At 42.2% G+C, this 22,215-nt stretch overlaps 1 protein-coding gene across 5 annotated transcripts in view; it reads left to right on the top strand.

Annotated features, from left to right (window-relative positions):
* Positions 1–22,215, top strand: part of hecw2a (HECT, C2 and WW domain containing E3 ubiquitin protein ligase 2a) — a 335,739-nt gene that overhangs the window by 210,455 nt on the left and 103,069 nt on the right. For all 5 annotated transcript variants that reach the window (XM_043692900.1, XM_043692901.1, XM_043692902.1 and 2 more), the window contains 3 exons: positions 7,721–7,871; positions 13,591–13,703; positions 18,913–19,037. In XM_043692900.1, coding sequence (XP_043548835.1) covers positions 7,721–7,871; positions 13,591–13,703; positions 18,913–19,037 — 389 coding nt within the window. The remainder of the gene's footprint in view (positions 1–7,720; positions 7,872–13,590; positions 13,704–18,912; positions 19,038–22,215) is intronic.

The raw sequence follows: 22,215 nt of genomic DNA, 5'->3' as shown, positions 1-22,215 counted from the left end.
GACTGAGAGCAGGAAGGGCATGGGGTGGACCAAGAGCCAGAAAGGGTGTTGGGCGGGCTTCCTTAGAGTGGCCGAAAGGTGGGAAGGATGGTTGGCTTACTGGGTTGCTGGGGGGGGAGGTCTGTATTCTATGCATTGTTTCTTGTTTGATTGGACTGTCTTGCATGTATTTGTTACTGTTACTATTGTGATAACTGAAAGTGGGATTTGAGGTTTGTTCTCATTTCCCTGAAAAATGGTTGAACAGTGGGGGAGTTTGGGGTCTGGCCTTGCTGACCCTACCCCTGTAAATTGCTGTTTCTTGTATACGGTTGTTCATGTTAACTGTTTATTTGTATTTTGTATACTGTTTAATAACATTAAAAAAAAGTGGGGATTCAGAGTCTCCTCACTTCAGGGACTGACTCCAAGCTGGCTGACCACAGTGCAGATATTTCAGTGGCGATGAGAGTCGGATTAATGACGTAACCCATGCACAAGTATCTACTAGCGGAAGCCCAACTGGACTTCAAACGTCCACGACAGCTGGCCTTGTCATTAGAAAATGTGGCATGTGGAGCATGGGAGCTACAGGGCACCCCAGTAGAGGTGGACACCCTCACCTGTTTGACTGAACTTGGGGAACTCCCCTTGAATGTAGGCAATCACAGAGCTTCACACAGGGTATATCCTGAGCAGAGGGACCCTAGGCCTGCCCACAGCAAAACCCCACAACAAAGCTGAGCTTCGGCCATGTGGCTGAAACGTTCTTCAGGATCTGGGCTGGCAAGCCATTGTAGTTGCTGCCGGTATGCGGACTCGAGACAGCAAAGGAGTCCTACAACGCCTGACTTGAGTAAGAAAGCTCATAGGCTGGTATGCTCATAGTTAAATTGCTTAGTAACATTCAAATCAAACCCAATTAAAATTAATGTCTGGTTAAATGGTCACCAGGTTCCCATCGAGGTTGATACCGATGCAGCTGTATCTGTGGTTGCAGGACATCTGTTTAACAAGATTTGCTTGGGACTCCAACCCTTAGGTTTGCACAAGACGTCAGACAGACTGAGGACATACACTGGGGAACTGTTGCAGATTAAGAGGAATGACTTTGGTTCCAGTCTCCTATGAGAAACAATTGGTGCAGTTCCCACTGATTGTAGTGAGAGGCTTGGGTCCAAGCCTATTGGGGTGAAATTGGTTGGGAAAGATTCACCTTGATTGGCTCAACATTTTTCGATTAGAAAATAGCTACCTCAATGAAGTCCTAATGAAATACCCAGGACATTTTAAGGAAGGGCTTGGGACTATCAAAGCAGCCAAGTCCATGTGACCAGGAAGCAATTCCAAGATTTCGCAAGGCCTGTCTGGTGCCATTTGCCTTGCGGGCAAAAGTAGAGGTGGAAATCAGGAGGTTGGAAAGTGAGGGAATCATCAAACCAGTGCAGATTTCAGGGTGGGAGACACCAGCCGTACCGACTGTGAAACCTGATATTCCTGGACCTTGGTGGGGGGTTGGCAAGGTTAAATAGTAGCAGAAATGCCAGTGCTGGCCATATGCTTCCTCTAAGTATGAGAAAAAGTTTACTTCAGGGGACGGAGTTTAGTGCCGAAACCATGGAACTGGCCCTGTATAGGTACGAGGCAAGACTGACACAAGGTCAGGTCCCATAATGTACAAAGTTTGCGTCAGTGACGCCGTCCTGAACAAACATGTGCATCACCTGAAAGCTGCTACCTTCAAGTGGGGCAGGGGCCAGAAAGGCTGTCAGAAGCTGTAGGTTTGCCCTGTCCGTCTACTGTTAAGGTAACCTCAGAGTCTGAGATGGATGCAGCCTCGATACCATTACCACCAGAAGAAAAGAAGGAAACTCTCCCAAGATGCTCCAGATGCACGAGATGGACTGTGATCTTGTCCAAGTCAGAGGAAAGGGACCTGGGTCAAAAACATCCCACGAGAAGCTACAAGAGAAAGACCAGGCTTCCGTGCCTGGAATTTTGTGGGGCCATGGAAAGAGGGGCGATGTAGTGATTGGAACAAGGTGGATCTTATTGACTGTGAGAACCTTGATTGGGGTTGTTAACCTGGGCCAATCAGGGAGCCCTGACTGACACATCGGTGGTGTGGGGAAAGTAAACAAAAGAGAAAAACAAAGAGAAAAAATGAATAAACTGGGGATTCAGAGTACCCTGATTTCAGGGACTGACTCCCGAGCTGGCTGGTCACAGTGCAGTTATTTCAGTCTTCCACAGAAATTATTCCCCAGATTAATAAGGGAGGTTGCTTAGCTCTGATATTCAAGGTCGACATCAGGGTGGTACTGAGAGATAACATAGATTCTGTGGAACATGATGTTGAATCCATTTGGATGGAAATAAGGAATTCCAAGAAGAAAAAGTCACTGATAGGCGTAGTCTTTAGGCCATCAAATAATAACATCACATTGGGATGGGCAATAAACAAAGAAATAACTAATGCCTGTAAAAATGGTACAGCTGTTATCATGGAGGATTTTAATCTGCATGTAGACTGGTCAAACCAGCTAGGTCAGGGTAGCCTTGAGGCGGAGTTTGTTGAGTATGTCTGTGATAGTTTTCTTGAACAGCATGTAATGGAACTGATGAGGGAGTAAGCTATCTTAGATCTGGTCCTAACTAATGATACAGGAATAATTAATGACCTCACAGTCAGGGATCCTCTTGGAAGGAGTGATCACAGTATGGTTGAATTTAAAATATAGCTGGATAGTGTGAAGATAAAATCCAATACCAGGGTCCTGTGCTTGAATAAGGGGGACTATGATAGAATGAGGGGGAACTTGGCTAAAGTAGGTTGGAAACAGAGACTTTATGTTGCGACAGTTGACAAACAGTGGAGGACCTTCAAAGAAATGTTTCAATGTGCTCAGCAAACGTATATTCCAGTGAGAAGGAAGGACTGTAAGAGGAGGGGTCATCTGCCATCAGATGTCTAAGGAAATAAGGCAGGCTATGAAAGTGAAAGCAAAGGCAAACAAAGTGACCAGAAACATCAGGAATCTAGAAGATTGGGAAAACTTTAAAGATCAACAGAAAGTCACAAAAGAAAAGTAAGATACAGTATGAGAAAAAAATTAGCACAGGATATAAAGACAAGTAGCAAAGGTTTCTATAAATATACAAAATAGAGAAGAGTGGTTCAACTAAATGTTGGTCCTTTAGAGGATGAGAAGGGGTGATCAGTTATGGGATATGATGAAATGGCTGAGGCATTGAACAGGTACTTCACATTGGTCTTCACACTAATAATATGCTAGTAAGTAACGAAGAGACAAAGGTAGGTGAGGACCTGGAAACAATTACTATTATGGAAGAGTTAGTGTTGGGTAAGCTAATGGAGCGAAGGATAACTAAGTTTCCTGGCCCTGATGGAATGCATCCTAAAAGAAGTGGTGGGAGAAATAGCAGGTGGACTGGTGGTAATTTTCCAAAATTCATTGGACTCTGGAGCAGTCCCAGCAGTTTGGAAAATAGCAAATGTGACGCCACTGTTTAAAAAGGGAAGTAGATAAAAGATGGGCAATTCTGGAGCAGTGAACATAACCTCTGTAGTGGGCAAAATGCTTGAGTCTAATATCAAGGAAGAAATAGCAGGGCATCTTGAAAGAAATTGACCCATTGTACAGACACAGCATAGGTTCATGAAGGGTAGGTCATGCTTTACAAATCTTTTGGAATTCTATGAATGCATTTCAAGCAAGGTGGACAATGGGGACCTAGTGGATGTGGTGTACCTAGATTTCCAAAAGGCCTTTGACAATATGCCGAACATGAGGCTGCTGGATAAGATAAGGAGACGTGGTATTAGGGGGGTAGAGTGTTAGCGTGGAAAGAGGATTGGTTGACTGACAAGAAACAAAGAGTGGGGATAAATGAGTGCTATTCTGGCTGGCAATCAGTGACTAGTGATGTACCTCAGGGATGGGTGTTGGGACCACAATTATTTGCAATTTATATCGATGATTTGGAGTTGGGGACCACATGTACAGTGTCAAAATTTGCTAATGACACTAAGATGAGTGGCAGAGCAATGTGTGCAGAGGACTGTGAAACATTGCAGAGGAACATAGATACATTGAGTGAGTGGGCAAAGGTCTGGCAGATGGAATGCAATGTTAGTAAATGTGAAGTCATACATTTTGGTAGGAGTCACAACAAGATAGATTATTACTTGAAAGGTAAAAAGTTGCAGCATGCTGATTTGCAGAGGGACCTGGGTGCCCTTGTGCATGAATCATAGAGAGTTGGTCTGCAGGTACAACAAGTAATTAGGAAGGCAAATGAAATTTGTCCTTCATTGCTAAAGGGGTTGAGTTTAAAAACAGAGAGATAATATTACAGCTGTACAAGGTGCTGGTGAGGCCACACCTGGGGTACTGTGTGCAGATTTGGTCTCCTTATTTAAAAAAAGATGTACTGGCACTGGAGAGGGTGCAGAGGAGGATCACTATTTAATTCCAGTGTTGAGGGGGTTGGCTTGTGAAGAGAGGCTGAGTAGATTGGGATTATATTCATTGGAATTCAGAAGAATGAGGGGGGTTCCTGTAGAAACATATAAAATTATGAAGGGAATTGATAAAGTAGAAATAGATAGGAAGTTTCCACTGGTAGGTGAGACTAGGACAAGAGGGCATGGCCTCTAGATTAGAGAAAGCAGGTTTAGAACTGAACTGAGAAGGAACTTCTTCATCCAGAGGATTGTTAATCTATGGAATTCCTTGCCCAGGGAAGTAGTTGACACTACTTTAATAATCGCTTTTACAGCTAAGGTCAATGAAAAATAAAGGAATTAAGGGATATGGTGAAAACGCGGGTAAGTGGAGTTGAGTCCACGAAACAATTGGCCATGATCTTATTGAGTGGCGGAGCAGGCTCGAAGGGCCGAACGGCCTACTCTTGCTCCTAGTTCTTATGTTCTTATGTTCTCAGGTGATTTGGGAATATGTGGAAATTCTATTCTTTTATTACGTTTTGACAAGCCATGTACCCTTTATGTAGTTACAGCATTTATGGAGTTAGTCGGGCTTAACCTTTTCAGAATAAAATTGCACAACCTTACCATTTCCGCTTAGTATTTAGAAGCAATTGTTCTGTGTTCATTGATAAAGGTGGGTTATAGTTGAATAGACCACCGACAGTCAGGATCCATTATGATGGAAACATCTTGAGATCTGTTTTACTGTATTCAAAATACTACATGAAAGCAATTTGTTGATTGTGGTTTGTTGAATCAGCATTTGAATGAAGTATAAGAAGATTGATGAAATCTCCTGAACCATATCCTGGCAAGAAATTCCATCTTTAGAAAGCAAAAAGAGATCGAAAGTTGATGGGAAGATATCTTTGGAATAATGCCCTTGTTAAAATGCAATTATCTAGTTGTTTTTGATGTGCTCATAGGTCACAGAGGAGGAATTGATTTTATTTGTAAAAAATGCTGTACACGATGATTGACACAGTTTCTAGCTTGGTCAATTTGGTCCTCATTTCTAACTTTGCAAATATGTTAGTCTTTTGACTTCTCAAGAGTTCACCATATACTAGCACAACAGAATGGGTTGCAGGGAGAAGGAGTGAGGGGGACTGTGGTTATGGAGACAACATTTTACAAAACAAATGTGTGACCAAGACCTGAAGCTCAATGTTGAGTTCTTGCTGTTTGTTAGCATTTTCAAAACTTTGGTAAGTTATGAATTGACTTTCCTTCCTGTGATACTTCCCTCGTATGGGACAGTTGTTTGTGACTGGCCCTTCAGTTTTGTTCCTATTCCAGTTGGGAGTTACCTGAGTTCTTAATGCAGCAGGAGAAAGTGAGTCTGCAGATGCTGGAGATCAAAGTTGAAACTTTATTGCTGGAACAGCACAGCAGGTCAGGCAGCATCCAGGGAACAGGAGATTCGACGTTTCGGGCACAGGCCCTGAAGAAGGGCCTGTGCCCGAAACGTCGAATCTCCTGTTCCCTGGATGCTGCCTGACCTGCTGTGCTGTTCCAGCAATAAAGTTTCAACTTCTTAATGCAGCATCCTAGATGATCAGATCAATTTGGTCCGGAATAACCCCCGCAGTCCTGACTCATGATTTAATTCAAACATTCAAAATATAAAATTAAAAATCACACAAAACCAGGTTATAGTCCAACAGTTTATTTGGAAGCACTAGCTTTCGGAGTGCTGCTCCTTCACCAAGTAGCTGTGGAGCAGGATCATAAGACCTTTTAGAATGGGTTGTAAGTTTTGGTTCATTAATATGTAAATTCCAGGACTTCTTTTAAGTCATATTCTTAAGATAATTTAAGGTTTTATATATAAAAAAAGTGACATCTCAGCTCAGACACTGTATTAAAGGTGTGAGGTTCGAGTCTGTCTGTATCCCAATCTTGAGTCTGACTGGTTCTATTTCCAAAGTAGGAATTCATAGATACCTTGTCTGAGCTGAGATGTCACCTTTTTTTAAATAAAACCTTAAGTTATTTCGAGAATGTGACTTAAAAGAAGTCCTGGGATTTATATATTAATTAGCTGAAACCTGCAACCCTTTCTAAAAGGTGAAAGACTTAACAGCAATCTAGGTTTGTTCAATATATTACCTGAGCTGTATGACACTGTAATCCTTTGCTTTAAATTCTGAGTCTTACGATCCTGAGCCACAGGTACCTGATGAATGAGCAATGTTCTGAAAGCTAGAGCTTCCAAATATACCTGTTTGATTATAACCTGGTGTGTGATTTTTAACTTTGTCCACCCCAATCAAACACCGGCTGTTCCACATCACAATATAAATTGGTATCTTTGGTGAAGATATTTATCAAGAACCTGGTTGAGTGTTTTGTTGTGATGTTGAAACAAAGGTTTGGTTACATAGGCAAATAAGGGGGTGGTGGTCAAAGGAGGATTATAATAGTCTCAACAAGATTTATAAATAATGAATTGAGCAAGAAGGTAGAATCTTTTACGTGTATCATTCAGAATTCGTGCACAGTAGAGTGGGAAATTAGTCATGTGACATGAGAATACATTTTGAGGTGAAAATAAATCACAGATACATTTGTCTACATGTGTTAAAGTAATGTTAACCACAGTTCTGAATATATGATAGTCTTCCATAGTGACTATTATAAATCTTTTTTCAGCCATTTTGTAGGAAAGCCAGGTTTTGCAACATACTAATGACTTTAGAAAATGTATTTGACAAGTACAGTAACTGTGCAGATGGTGCCTAAAGAGTGGCGACTCCTATATTGGTAGGTCTGGTGCAGGTGGCAGGGAGGCAGAGGAGGAGGGATATCAGCTCAGGACTCATGGTGGAGGCAGTGGAATGAAGATAGACTCTCTTTCAGTTATGTCTTTTTATTCTTAAACTATGCAGAATGATGCCGGATTGTGGCGACATTTGAAACTTTTCACACTATTTTACTGTATTATTCACTGTAAAATGAAAGAGACAAATCATCATTTAATCATTTCTCTAAAACAAAATAAATTGGTACAGCAGCAATAGAGTTTAAATTTTATTCTTAAAATGTTATCGTTTGCACCTTTGTTATCATATAATTTAGCATTATACACTCAAGTATTTAAATTTGGCTGGCACAAGATAAAGTCTTCAGATGTTTTTAGGAGGGTATAATAATTTTTTTGTGGTATATTCTGACTCTCTCAACTTTGCTTCTTGATTTATTTGCTTTTTTAAAACAATACTGTAGATTGGGAAGCTCGGATTGATAGTCATGGTCGAATCTTTTACGTAGACCATGTGAACAGGACAACTACTTGGCAAAGACCCACAACCCCAGCCTGTCAACAAATTGTTCAACGTTCCAATTCAATCCAACAAATGGAGCAACTTAATCGAAGGTAAAGGAAAAGCAGCTAAATCTGATTTTATCTTAACTGTTGCTTATTGGTTAATCAGTGCAGTCTTTCCTGATAGCTGGATTGTCAGACTGCCAAACGAATGGTAAGACAAGATAACTGGGTTCACTGTCGGTTGACCTGGAAATAGTGACCAGGCACATGATATGATCTAGGTGAAATGTTGAACTGCAGCATCACTGTATGTATGGGGACATAGAGTCTGGTATTATATGCAAGTACTGCACTGTCAAGGGCCATCTCACCACAGCAAAGTAATAAAGCAAAAGCCTGTCCAACATGTTCAGTTTTTTAATTAGGGAAAGAAATGGTACATGACATTTGAAATCAGTCAAAACATCTGGCAGTTCTAATTTATTGTGATTTTACTCCAGGGATTTCTCATCTCCACAGATCGACCTGTGCCCATCTTTATCTTCAAAGCAAGGGATTACATAGAATTGCATACCTGCCGATTTTCTCCAGCACTTCTTGTTTTTATTACAGTAGCTGCTACTGCTGTGATGGCTGAGAATGAGACAACAGTTGGTACAGTGTTAACATTGCTAACTATGAGTAATTCTGTTCCTACGTTGTAACTTGGCAGCAAATGGCAAAGTTCTGTGACTGATTCCAGGCTGATACTGAGAAAGGCTATGCAAATGTCATCTGGCAGTTAGGTTTGGGCGTTTTTGTCCACTTTAATAACAATAGCCAAGAGACCGTAAATAGCTTGTCTCAAATTTTATTTCATGAGGTTTTAAGTGTGTACAACTGACTTCTCTCTTCTCTGACCTCTTTCTGTTTCCTTTCTTTCTCTCCATCCTTCTTCCTCCTTTACCTCTCATTCTCACTCACCTCTCCTGCTCTCATTCTCTCCTTAGCCTCCTCTCTGTCTCTTACTCTCATCTTTCTTCTTTACTCTGCAGCTTCCTCTCCTTCTTCCTCTTCCAGTTGTTTTGTTCTCCCATTTAGAACAAACAACAGTACAGCAGCCCTGCACCAATGTGAGACGCCTTTCTAAACTAAAAACCTTTTGCTTCCAGGCAGTCCATATCCCTTTATTCTCTACCTATTCATATATCTGTCAAGATGTCTCTTAAATGTTGCTGTTGTATCTGCTTCTGCCACCTTCTCTGGCAGTGCATTCCCAGCACTTAGCACCCTCTACATTAAAAAAAACTTGCCTCTCGCATCTCTTTTAAACTTTCCCTTTTTACCTTAAATCTATGTTCCTAACAGAGGAACCTTGATATCCGAATGTCGATTATCTGAACAAGATTGCAAGGTCCCGATGCTTCACTAAAATGTGTTATCCGAACATTCGATTTTCAGAACAAAATACTCCCTTCCCGTTTGTTCGGATAATCAAGGTTCCTCTGTAATTGATATTTCTACTCTGGGAGAAAGACTCCAAATATCCATTCCCTCTCCATGCCTCTCATAACTTTCTAAATCTCTATCAGGACAACTCTGAGCCTCCAACATTCAAGTGACAACAAACCAAGTTTTTCCAAGCTCTCCTCATAGCTAATACCTTTCAAACCAAGAAGAAACCTGGTAAATCTTTTCTGTAGCCTCTCCAAAGCCTCTATATCCTTCTTAGCAATATTGAGGGGGAGGAAGAAGCAGTCCCCTGAACCAGAAGACTGATCCAGGTCTTAGCCACAGAACAAGGTCAAAGAGTCAGCTGAGACCTCTGCAGCTGCTGTTGAGATGAGAAGTGTGAGGCAGAAGTCATTGGAACATTGGAATTTGACTGAGGTCCTGGTAACAGTGTCTAAACAGGGCCTCTGCAGGGATACTAGTAGCAGGGAGTGGATCAATTTTTGACAATTCGGTGATTATTCTTTTATTTTTCAAAGTTAGAGTAATTACTCTGAATGCCATATTGGCCATTGGTGCATTTGGAGATGGGACTGGTGACATCAGCAGCCGTGGTAGGTTTCAGGATTTGTCTGAGCATGTGCTGCTGACATCATCACATTCCATTTGCAGTGAAATCAGCACCAGTGCATGCACAGACTGCTCTACATTTTAGTTTTTTAAAAGTGTCTCCCAACCCTCTGCACTGCCTCAGCTGCTTCTCATGCTCTGCGATAGTGAGGACTGCAGATGCTGGAGATTACAGTCGGGATTGCGGTGCTGGAAAGGCACAGCAGATCAGGCAGCATCTGAGGAGCAGGAGAGTCAATGTTTCGGGGAAAAGCCCATCATTAGGAATGCTTCTCATGCTCCCTGCCAGCTGCTTATAGCCAACTCATCTTGGGTGGGTGAAGAAAAGGCTGCACAGAACAATGAGAAGCAGTGGTTACCCAGTATCCCAGCAAGTTTAATCAGTGATTACATTGGCTGTGCCATATTTGTAAAAAGCAGCTGCTGCTGCTCAGTCACTGGGTAGTGACATCTCATTGCAATGATCTGTTCCTGATTGTGTGTGCTCATTGCTCCACCTAGTGTTGATGTTCACAATAATCACAGTTTTTAATGCATAAGCAATGGATCCTTTGTAGATAGAATTATTATGCACATGGTTAAAACAGGGTGCCCAATTTTGGATGTCAGTGTAATTACTTTCTGCAAGTTGAGGACAATTTGCACACACTTTAGGAGCAAATGGGGTCACTTTAGGTGCATTATTCTATCAAAAGCATGTTTTAAAACTTTGCTGCTAAGATATTAATCTATATAAATGATTGCTTAACAAATAGATTAGATGGCCTCTTCATTGTCTACTGGAGTCGTAGAGTCATACAGCACAGAAACAGACCCTTCAGTCCAACCAGTCTATGCTGAAAATACTCCCAAACTAAACTCGTCCCACCTGCCTGCTCCTGGCCCATATTGTCCAAACCTTTCCTGTTCATGAATTTATCCAGATGTCTTTTAAACATTGTAACTGTACCCAATGGATGTATACAGCGCGGAAATAGGCCCTTTGCCCCAACCTGTCATTGCCGACCAGGTTTCCTAAATATAAAAGTGAACCTCTGGTGAAATTGGTCACCATCTTGAAATGTCATTGGCAAACAGTGTGTCTCTCTCAACTACCTGCCTCTCTCCACAACGCAGCCTGTCTCAACTTTTTGATCTCTTGAAGTTAGCTTTGAGGTACCAGTAAGTAAAATACTCACACTAAGGTTGGTTAGTAATGCAACTAAAGTATGCCATGAATAAAAAGCAGGGGCCATCTTTGTTGCTAAACAGGTACAAAAGCAAGGTTTCTAGGACCAGAGCAACTGGATTATCTTATATGCCAAGTTGACTTACACATGATGAATCTATGGTAGGCATTTAAGTCCCACCAAAGTTGCCAGAGGATGTTGAAGTAAATTTTGAGCCTAGAAGCTGAGAGATCTGCAAATGTTTTAGATCACTGAATAGACATGATGGGCTGAATGGTCTATTTCTGCACTTACATCTCAGTGTCTGCCAAGGACGTCTGTTAAATAGCCCTTCCTCCAACTGCCAACCATTTCAGTTCATGGGGTTGCATATTAATGACAGAAGGGATAGGGTACCAAGCTGGTAATGTCCCTGCTCAGGAATCCAGAGGGCCAGGCTAATGCACTGCCAAATTGGTGCTTTTTATTTTTAACAATGTATTGAGCTAACTTGGCAGAGATTGGGATCAGGCTGCAGTTTAGAATGGTGAGTTTGATTGACATTAAATGCAAAATCTCCAGATAGTGGAGATCTGAAATATCGACAAAGTGCTGGAGAAACTCAACAGGTCTGGCAGCATCTGTGAAGAGAGAAACAGAGTCCAATGTAACCTCAACTTTGATTATTAGTTTTGTGTGAGATCTTTGAAAAATGGGAACATTCATTTTATGAGGATTATATGTGGCCCCTTTGCTCGGCCACTAGTGTTTTAGTTCTGTGGCTGATAAGCTAATCATGTTTTAGGTTTCATACCAGTTTTTATACCCAGTGCTTCACAGAGTATGAAGTGAGCTTATACTCCAAAGTCTATGCTTAAAAGAAAATATGGTACATATTTAGCTTGTGTGTTGACAAGGTCAGAGAACTGTCTGGATTCTTATTTTATTCCATTTGCTATGTGTCATCTGTCTTGTGTAAATTAAACAATTTGTTACCTCAGAATCCCAGGCCCTGTTTACTAAGGGTAAGTCTTCAGCCCAGAGTTTGGAAATGAATGATGTTGTAGCATTTGATATATTCCAGCAGCCAAATACGAAAACAAGGTTCTCCACTATGAGAGGTTTTATAAAGTCGCAATAGTATTTGCCTGGATATTGCATAGATAAACATTTTTGTGTTCCCTAGAAGTTCACAATATCAATTCATAGCAATGCTGAACTTAATATTTAGAAGGAAATATTCAGGTTAAAGCACTAAAATCTGTAAAGGAACCAAAAAGCCCAGTTTCTGTTGAGGGGGATGGGATTTTTGTGATTATGTCGAGCTAAAATCAGCCAATGATTCAATATGCACCCTGGTATTAATACAATTCAAGTTCACTTGATTTATTTTTGGAAAATTATATACCTAGTCTGTTGACTGTGACTCAGTGATGGTACACCATTTGAAGCTTTTCAGCTCCTTACCACATGGTACCATGTGATAGGATTTTAAAATTCTATATGCATGAAGGAATCAAAATGAAACCAATTTTTTCCAAAATTGATTTGTATGCATTTAGTTTATGGCAGCCCCAGGAATACATGGGTTGGGTAGAGACCATTGGGAGATGGGGCAAGGGAGGGTTAAGGAGTCAGAAATTGGGTGCCTTGCCCTGGGCATTGTGGTACCTGCTGCCTGCCCCAATTCCCCTCCTTCCCAGGTCACAGTTTTACCAGCAGCACAGAAGATGTGAGAAGCCTGTCCATCCAATGAACAGCCACATAAGGACACTACACATGACACCATTGAAACTCAATCAGTGACAGGAGAGGCTGCTGGCAGGAGTCGTAAAGGACCTCATTGTTTGGGCTGATGGAGGGAGGCCTCCTTAACACTCCCTAATCCACCACCTTCCAATGTACTGTACTCAACCCATACTCTCATGTTCTCCATCACTCTGGTCTCCTTCCATCTCCAGATCTGTTAACCAAAGCTCCCATTCCACCCTAGGCTCCATGGCCAATTACCTTGGGAACAGAAATTTATCCCTAAATCACTGGAGAATCCAACTTACTCCCCTGTGCAGAAATCCATCCAAGTGGGAATAAACTCAATTTCGACTTATTCACCAGGGGAGTGAGACCCCAGTGCAGCAGTAAATCCAGGCCTGTATTCATTATCTGTGTTTTGAGTTGAGTAAATCCCTTGGTACCATATGCAACTTTTACAAATTTTACTTTGTTGCTGCAATTAGAGTTGCTCAGACATATCATGAAACTCCTATATGGCAGACGGTACTTGAACCTGGATATTCTTGTCTAGAGGTAGGGGCACTATCACTCCAACACAAAGACACCAGGGAGATTTCTGACTGTATGGTGATAAACTTGGTCACTGTCTCTCCATCTCTATCCAATCCTCTGTTCCACTTTCCTTTCTTGAATTGATTTGACTTTGAATTCACCCAATCTACTTTGCTTTCTTTTCTCGTCGTTGAGTGTTTGAATTCCCAATCCTTAAATCTTATTCAGTTTATTGCAAAAACAAAATCAGGCTGCCAACTGAAGGAGAAGATGTCCGAATATCATTATCATATAAAGACTGCAAAAAAACGTTCTTTTTTTCTCCCCCTCAGGTATCAGAGTATTCGTCGTACAATGACCAATGAGAGGTCAGAGGACTCTGGCCAAGCCAGTAGCGTTGAACCAGGAGCAGGAGATGAAAGTCATTTTCCTCATTTTAATACAGGTAAAATCCATTGACGTAACCAATAAAGAATGTGATAATGTGGAATCAAATAATGGTGAATCGTGTTTAACTATTAGTTAAGAAAAGCAATATTGAATATACCATCAGAGTAATAGTTGTAACCCATTCACCACAATGGGCAGGATTTGTTGAAGGAGTGGCAATATATACCATGTGTTGTATGGTACATTTCATTAATGTGCTTTTGGTCTTGCAAACTGCCATCTTGTTAGTAATATTTCCATGAGTTTTATGGATTTGTTCCATTTGAACATGAATTGTCCAATAAGCTTCCTTCAAGTCTCATAATTAGCAGTACCTGATGCTGGTTTGTAAATCATTGCCAATAAACCTAATGCCCCAGAAAGTGAGCAATTACAAATCACGCAGTCGGATTTCTTAAGGTAAATAAATATTGCTGGAGATTCACCTTTTCTCTTTCGTCTGTCAATCCTTCCATCTCTATCCAATCCTTCTAACCATCTTTTCTTTCTGTAATGGATTTGACATTAAATGTACCCACACTTTCTCACTTTTTTCTTGTTCTTGAGCTGTTTAATTGCCAATCCTTAATTTTGATTCACTAGTTAAGGGGATCCACAGTTGGTTTTATTGGTTAGCAGTGCCCCAGATGTTCTGAAAAGATCTAAGTAGCCGGGCATGCTCAGGATAACCTAATCTATTTAATTTCAGTGCATTGGCTGAACCTTTAAATTTAACATTTTTAGTTATAAAATCTTCAAGTGTCACTATTACAGGTTAATAGCGATGGCATATTATACTTAGGCAGTGCAGGATGATGGGAATATTTTTAATTTGTGGATTAATAATTCCTATTGAGTGAGATTTGGCAGTCTTTTTGTGGACTGAGAGGTGACCCCTCATGTTGGGCACCCTGTGTCCAATGGAAGCACCCCCAGCCAAGGACGTTCCTCCCCAGCCTCCGACACAATGTTCCCCCCGACCTGCTCTGATGAACCAACTCTCACCCCCTCACTGGGGCCTCACCTAGCCCCAGTAACACTCAGGACTTACCTTTAAGTCTAGATCCTTGACATTTCTTTTTCAGGAACTGCCATAGTCCCAGCAGTGACCACTGTTTCTGCTGAAGCTGCTGGGATTGGAAAATTGCTGAACATTTGACCAGCTGTCTGTTCTTGTACATGGAGCCAAAAGTCGTACCTTGAATGAATTAGTCATATGGCGACCAGGGTGGCTCAGTTGCTTTGAAGATAAGAGGGACCCAAGTCAAGAGACCTGTTCAGCATGTGATGAAAGTCTCACATCAGGCCACAAAGTCAAGGATAACTGTGTTGACAGTGAATAGATTTTCATAATCCAGTCTGCTGACCTGTTGTCCCTGCTTTTCTATCCATTCTTGAATATCATTTCTCTTTTCCTTCTTTTCTGTATTGAATTCTGAAATCATTCCCCACACTGGCTGAGCAAGGAGTGGGTTGAAGCTATCTTGGTGAGATATTACAAAAGAGCACAGGGTGGTAGAAATGAAGGATTTTATAGGAGAGAGAAAGCAAGTTGTGACGATACTTGAAGGAGAAATAGAGGAAGAGACCGTGTTGAGGTTTGGTTACAATGGGCGGCACGATGGCACAGTGGTTAGCACTGCTGCCTCATAGCGCCAGAGACCTGGGTTCAATTCCTGACTCAGGCGACTGACTGTGTGGAATTTGCACATTCTCCCTGTGTCTGCGTGGGTTTCCTCCGGGTGCTCCGGTTTCCTCCCACAGTCCAAAGATGTGCATGTCAGGTGAATTGGCCATGCTAAATTGCCCGTAGTGTTAGGTAAAGGGGTAAATGTAGGGGAATGGGTGGGTTACGCTTCGGCGAGTCGGTGTGGACTTGTTGGGCCGAAGGGCCTGTTTCCACACTGTAAGTAATCTAATGTAAGTAATCTAATCTAATCTAAAAAAAAATGGCTCCACAATAGTTTGGGCAGGTTCGATGGTGGAATGAGCTGGAAGGAGCCAGATGTTATCATTTTGCATCACGTTTCTGTCAAAGTTATGTAATGTGGATGTAATCATCTTGCAGAATCACAGATGATACTGTCCATGTTCTGAAATGCTGTCCATGTTCTGAAACGAATGAGTATTCTGAGGAGAGATGCAGAGAGGGTGATGAATCTGCTCAGTGAGTCCAAGAGGGATGCAATGTTTGGAGTGAGTATAGAATCATAGAATCCCTATAGTGCAGAAGGAGGCCATTCGGCCTATCGAGTCTGCGTTGGCGCTCTAAAGAGCATCTACCCAGACCTAGCCCCACCAGCATATCCTGTAACCCAATTTCTACCCTAGCTAACCCACCTCGCCTACAAATCCCTGAACACTATGGACATTTCAGCATGACCAATCCTAACCTGCATATCTTTGGATAGAAAGTTGGATAGGAAGGTTGGCAGATGAGCTCCCAGTTATCTACTGACTGGAGAAGTTAGTGGGAGACAAGGATGGGTAAAAATGTGGTTCTTAATTGTATTGAGACAGTGACATGTGCCTTGATGAGCTTTGGAAACTGGACATGTTGCCTTTGAGCCTGTCAAAAGGGAGACAATCCTGGGATGATAGCAGTTGAGCAATGAATAATTTGAAGAGAGTTAAGGACTGAGTAAATGGCTATTCTCTTATATTATCGCAGAGAGACTGTCACCATCTGCAGTTACATTGCTGCTACACCTGTTGCTGTCCTTGCCAAAGACCAGGTATGACTATTTTCAACCATGGTTATTGGGTTGTAATCAAGTCTCCCTGTCTTAACCTGTGAGGTCTTCAGTGTCCTGCACCAACAACTACTACCACATTACGCATACACCCATCATCATAAGTGTTTTGAGAGGCTCATGATGAGGCATATTAAGATCCTGCGGCCCCCTCACTGGATACCCTGCAATTCGTGTATCATCCCAAACGCTCAACAGATGATGGCATTTCCACCACCCTCCACCTGGTCCTCACCCACCTGGACAAGAAGGACACCTACTTCAGATTACTGTTTGTAGACTTCAGTTCTGCATTTAACACTATCATTCCTCAGTATCTGATTGGAAAGCTGAGTCTGCTAGGCTTGAATACCTCCTTGTGTAACTGGATCCTGGATTTCCTGACTGGGAGACCTCAATCCATCTGGATTGGGAACAGCATCTCCGCCCACCATCTCACTGAGCATGGGAGTCCCCCAGGGCTGAGTGTTCAGTCCACTGCTGTTCACCCTGCTGACACACGACTGTGCAGCAATGCACAGCTCGAATCATGTCATTAAGTTCGCTGATGTCACGACTGTCGTGGGTCTCATTCGCAGGAACAATGAGTCAGCATACAGAGAGGAGGTGCAGCAGTGAACGGACTGGTGCAGAGCCAACAAACTGTCTCTGAATGTGGATAAAAAATGAAAGAAATGGTTGTTGACTTCAGGAGGACACAGAATGACCACTCTCCGCTGGACATCGACGGCTCCCCTGTGGAGATCGTGAAGAGCATCTCACCTGGTCCCTCAACACCAGCTGCATAGCCAAGAAACCCCAGGAGTGTCTCTACTTCCTATGTAGGTTGACGAAAGCCCGCCTCCCGCTCCCCCATCCTCACCACATTCTACAGAGGGTTCATTGAGAGTACCCTGAGCTGCTGCACCACTGCCCTGGTTCAGGAATTGTACCATCGTGGACCTTAAGACCCTAAATCAGATAGTGAGGACAGCTGAGAAGATCATCAGAGTCTCTCGTCCCTTTCATTACAGACATTTGCACCACACACTGCATCCGCAAGGCTTAACAGCATTGTGGAAGACCCCACATACTCCCTCATTCAAACTCTTCTCCCTCCTGCCATCTGACAGAAGATACCAGAACATTCAGTCTCTCACGGCCAGACTGTGGAACAGTTTCTTTCCCCAAGCCATCAGGTTCCTTAACGCTGTATGATCACACTGTATTCCATCTGAAATTCTTTGCATGACTTTTCAAATTGCTGCTAAAACAATGGTTTATTAATTATCATTCATTATCACACTGTAATTTGTCCACCGCTGTGCCTATTGTCTTGTATGGTCAGGAATTACTGTGCTGTATTGTGTTTTGCACTTTTCCTATGCACTTTATGATGCCCTGTGTATGACTATACTCTTGTGTAATTTGTGTTGTCCATGTAGAACCCTGGTCCTGGAAAAATGCTTTCTCGTTATTACTGTATCGGTTGTATATGGTAGAAATGACAAATAAAGCTTGCCTTGACTCTCTTGACTTTTGATACTGAAGATACTTATGGTGTTTCTGTAGTCATCCTGCAGAGAGCACCAGACTTCGTACAGATGGGTGATTGAACCTGGGGTCCTTCTGGTGTGAATTTATTTAGTCTCTCATTGCATTAATCAACTGAGGCAGGAAAAATCCTGTTCTCGCTTTAATTCAGACCAATAATTAGTATCGTTCCAGCAAGAATGGTAGATTGTAAGTTTCCTCTTTGATCTTATAGACTTTGCGCAATCATAAAACCAGTTCTTTCTGGGTGTGCACCCAACAGACAAAATCGTTCATTTTTTGAGACTATGATTTTTGGTCTTATTTGGAGAAGTCATTGAGTGTGGGAACATTTGGCTCGTCCTTTGATTAGCATGAGATAATTTGACGCTGACACAACAGAGCCAGGTTTATGAATACTAATTGACTGCCATAGCCACTGGAAACAAGTTTATAAAATCACAGCTTCAGCAATAATAATAAATGTTTAATTTCCGAGCATCAATGTTCCTTCCCCTGAAGAATGTAAAAAAATCCAAACATCTTGCAAAAATTAAAGTTGAAGCACCAAACCTTAAGGATGTTATCACACCCTTGGTTAACTGAGAATGACTCATTATTTTAGATTACCATTACGTTACACTGTCTGTACTGATTTGTAGAAACTGAAACCATTTTCTGTTAGTTTCTGTCCATATTAACCGAGTGCAATCAAACGCAAAAGTAGTATATTTTCTTAGGTATTTGGAATATTTCACATTATGCTAGTTGTTCAGTGAATATTTATAGAATGTTGCTGTTTTAAAAGTGTAAGATTATACAAATGACTGTATAATATGTGATCATCACCTGATGAGATGAGACTCTGCAAGATACTGCAAAATAGTAAGGTTCATTTAGCTGCAGAGTTATGTACAATGGAGTTAATGGAAGGTTTTGCCTCTCCCTTTTTCACAACAGATTTCAGAAGAGAGCCCATACTCTCTCATTCTGCCTCCCGCTCCCGGATGAATCTATTGCTGCAGTCTCCTCCTGTCAAATTCTTCACCAGTCCAGAGTTCTTCACAGTGCTACATTCAAACCCTGTAAGCTGGTTATTCTATTTTGTTTGGATATGCTGATTATTTGCAGTGTTGATTTCAGCTACATTCTGATGTTGGCAAACTATTTTTTAAATTTACCTGTGACCTCAGTAGGAAGTTGAGTGTGGTTGGCAGGGCTAAGTCTCTAGCATCTGTGTAGATGAGATGATGTTAAGCTGCTCCTTTGTATTAATTAGTGTATCCAAACATCCAGCAAAGTGACAGATAGGGCAGAATTTTCTGGGCCCTTTGAGAAGGTGGCTTGTGGGTCTTGGCAGATGGCAAAACTTACATTCATTAAAAACTTCGAATTAAAAACCCAATGACAACCGTACAAATGACAATAATTGTTGGTTGTTGTTTTTAAAAATGAAATCTAGTTCCCTAATATCTTCTAACAATAGTAATCTGCCATCCTTGCACAGTCTGGATTACATGTGACTCCAGACCTGCAGCAACGTGTTTAAGTCTTAACTGCCCTCTGGGCAATTAGGAATGGGCAATAAATGCTGGCCTAGCCAGCAACACCCTTATTGAGTGAATAAAATGTAGTTGTAGGATTCTCCTCTGTTTTCGAAACTACTTAAGATACTGGTGTCACTGGCAAAGCTGCTGAGAGGTTAGTGCATATACTAGGAATCTCCTGAGAGGGGTCCTCGGATGTGGAAGAAAGCTGCAGAGATTATTAGAAAATGTGGGGCAAAGATGTGTTGCTGCTCCCTCTACTGTCCTCTCCTCCTCCTCAGACATGTTTGACTGCCCCTATCTGGAGGTAACTGCTTTGTTTTTCAGAGAAGAGAATCCCTACAGTGGGGAAACAGGCCCTTTGGCCCAACAAGTCCACACCGACCCTCCGAAGAGTAACCCATCCAGACCCATTCTGCTACCCTTTTACCCTATATTTACCCCTGACTAATGCACCTAACCTACACATCCTTGAACACCATGGGGAATTTAGCATGGCCAATTCATCCTAATTTGCACATCTTTGGACTGTGGGAGGAAACTGAAGCACCCAGAGGAAACCCACGCAGACAGGGGGAGAGCATGCAAACTCCACACAGGCAGTTGCCTGAGGCTGGAATCAAATGTGGACCCCTGGTTCTATGAGGCAGTAGTGTTGACCACTGAGCCTCCGTACCACCGTGTTCTTGTGGCTGAGCTGTGCGAGCAACCAAATAGATGAAATTGTCCCTTGTGTTCAGCAAAGACTTCTTTGTGCCCAGCCATGAGGCAGCTCACTCTTGCAGCGATGCCTCTGCCTCACTGCCAATGATGAAACTTCCAGAGCCTCCACTTTTTTAGATGCCAGGATGGTAACAGAGGCACACTGCTCCCAGGCTGCATCTTTTCTTTTGCTCTGTACCCTGTATTTATTCCTGTCGGAATAAGTCTAACAATGTTAGCCATTTGATAACTGTAGCGACGAAACTGGTACTGGTGGCAGCTTAGGGGCCGAGGATGGGAACACTGAATGCCTCCTGCATGCAGCCACTCTGAAATAACCTTGCTGCAGGAAACACGGACAGATGAGTGCCCGATCACCAAGGTGGAGCCATTCCCTCATCAAGGTGGAGCCTGACCCCATTGTCACCAGTGGCTGGGTTCTCCCTTTTCACCTAACTCACCCTGGCATGTTGCCATTTATAAACCTCCAAAGGAAGTGAAACATGAAGTACTTACCAAGAAGGAGAAGGTAAGAGCATTGAAGCACTTGTGCCTGGATGACCCTACAGCTGCAGACCTCCTTTGCTTGCTCTACTTAGGCATGGTGAGATGATGCAACCTCCTCGCCCTGTTCCGAGGGAAGAGGAATTCTCCTTTCCTGAATATCTTAAAGGAGAGTTATCACTGAACTGGAGCCAGCCAAGATCTTCCTTCTGCGTTGCTTATAACTTTCTTTTCCGACAGGCCTTCAATATGCCAGGTTCAGTCTTCAGTAGGACGTTTTTTCATTGGCTTTTTCTCACTAGCAGAGCATCTTTCAGTGGCAGGGCTGCTGGGTTCAGTGGGGGCAAACTGGACAGTGGCTCCTGTGGTATAGTGAGATTCAAGTAAGTCATGGTGGAACTGATCACATAACTTTGAAATCAGTCAGAGAGAAAAAACTAGTCTGGAATAAGCATGTAAAGAGAGCAGTGAAATATACTACATACAGATCTAAATAACATCTTGTTACAGTAGTTAAGAAGTTGAGAAATAAGTCATATTGAAGCCTCTGAAGAAAAAGGCCGCTAATCTATTTTTCCTGAGCAGAACCACACAGTGGTGATAATTGAAAAGAATGCATGGAGGTGACTGTACTTCTGAGGGTTTTAATACTGCTATACACTGTAATATATCATGTAACATAAAGCAGGCTACTTATATTAAAGACAGTGAACCATGTGGCCACTTCGTGAATATGAGAAATACTAACGATGTTCAGAGAAAATTGACGTAGAAAATTGCTGATGGATTGTGTGGATCACAGCAAAATAATGCACGTTAGTTCATTGAAAGTAAAATTGTGATGACGTTGGATCAGAACCCCAAGATACTTGTCGACATTTTAAAACTTTTATTTCTAAAATGTGCTGTCTTTAAAAGGAACACTGCTGCAGAAAAAAAATGATAATGGACTAAATTCACTGCTTGGCGAAAGTGAGGACTGCAGCTGCTGGAGATTAGAGTCGAGAGTGTGGAGCTGGAAAAGCACAGCAGGTCAGGCAGCATCCAAAGAGCAGGAGAGTCGCGTTTCAAGCAAAAGCCCTTCATCAGGCATTGCCCAAAAACGTCGACTCTCCTGCTCCTTGGATGCTGCCTTACCGGCTGTGCTTTACCAGCACCACACACTCGACACTAAATTCACTGCGTGACTGGGAAACTCTTATGTGATACCAATGGAATGTGGTACATGTAAATTGTCAGGAAACGTTTAAATAGGGAAACACTTAATAAGAACAGATAATTGGGGCGTGGGAGGGGGGCTGCTGACCATATATCCCCTCAGCAAAAAGCCATCTCTTGCAGGTATATTTGTCAGGAATACACAAGGACAGCGATTTAAAAAGCCAGTTTCAACTCTGCTGCAGGAGACTAGTGGCACTGAATGCTATCCTGTGTACCACCCTATGTTATAGCACTAGTGAATAGTGATGGTCACAAGTGAAGGACTGTCTCCTGGTCGCCTTATGTTGGA

Source organism: Chiloscyllium plagiosum, chromosome 7 (assembly GCF_004010195.1).
Source record: "Chiloscyllium plagiosum isolate BGI_BamShark_2017 chromosome 7, ASM401019v2, whole genome shotgun sequence".
NCBI lineage: Eukaryota > Metazoa > Chordata > Chondrichthyes > Orectolobiformes > Hemiscylliidae > Chiloscyllium > Chiloscyllium plagiosum.
Note: the sequence above shows the minus strand (reverse complement) of the source record. Positions and strands in the feature narration are given on the sequence as shown.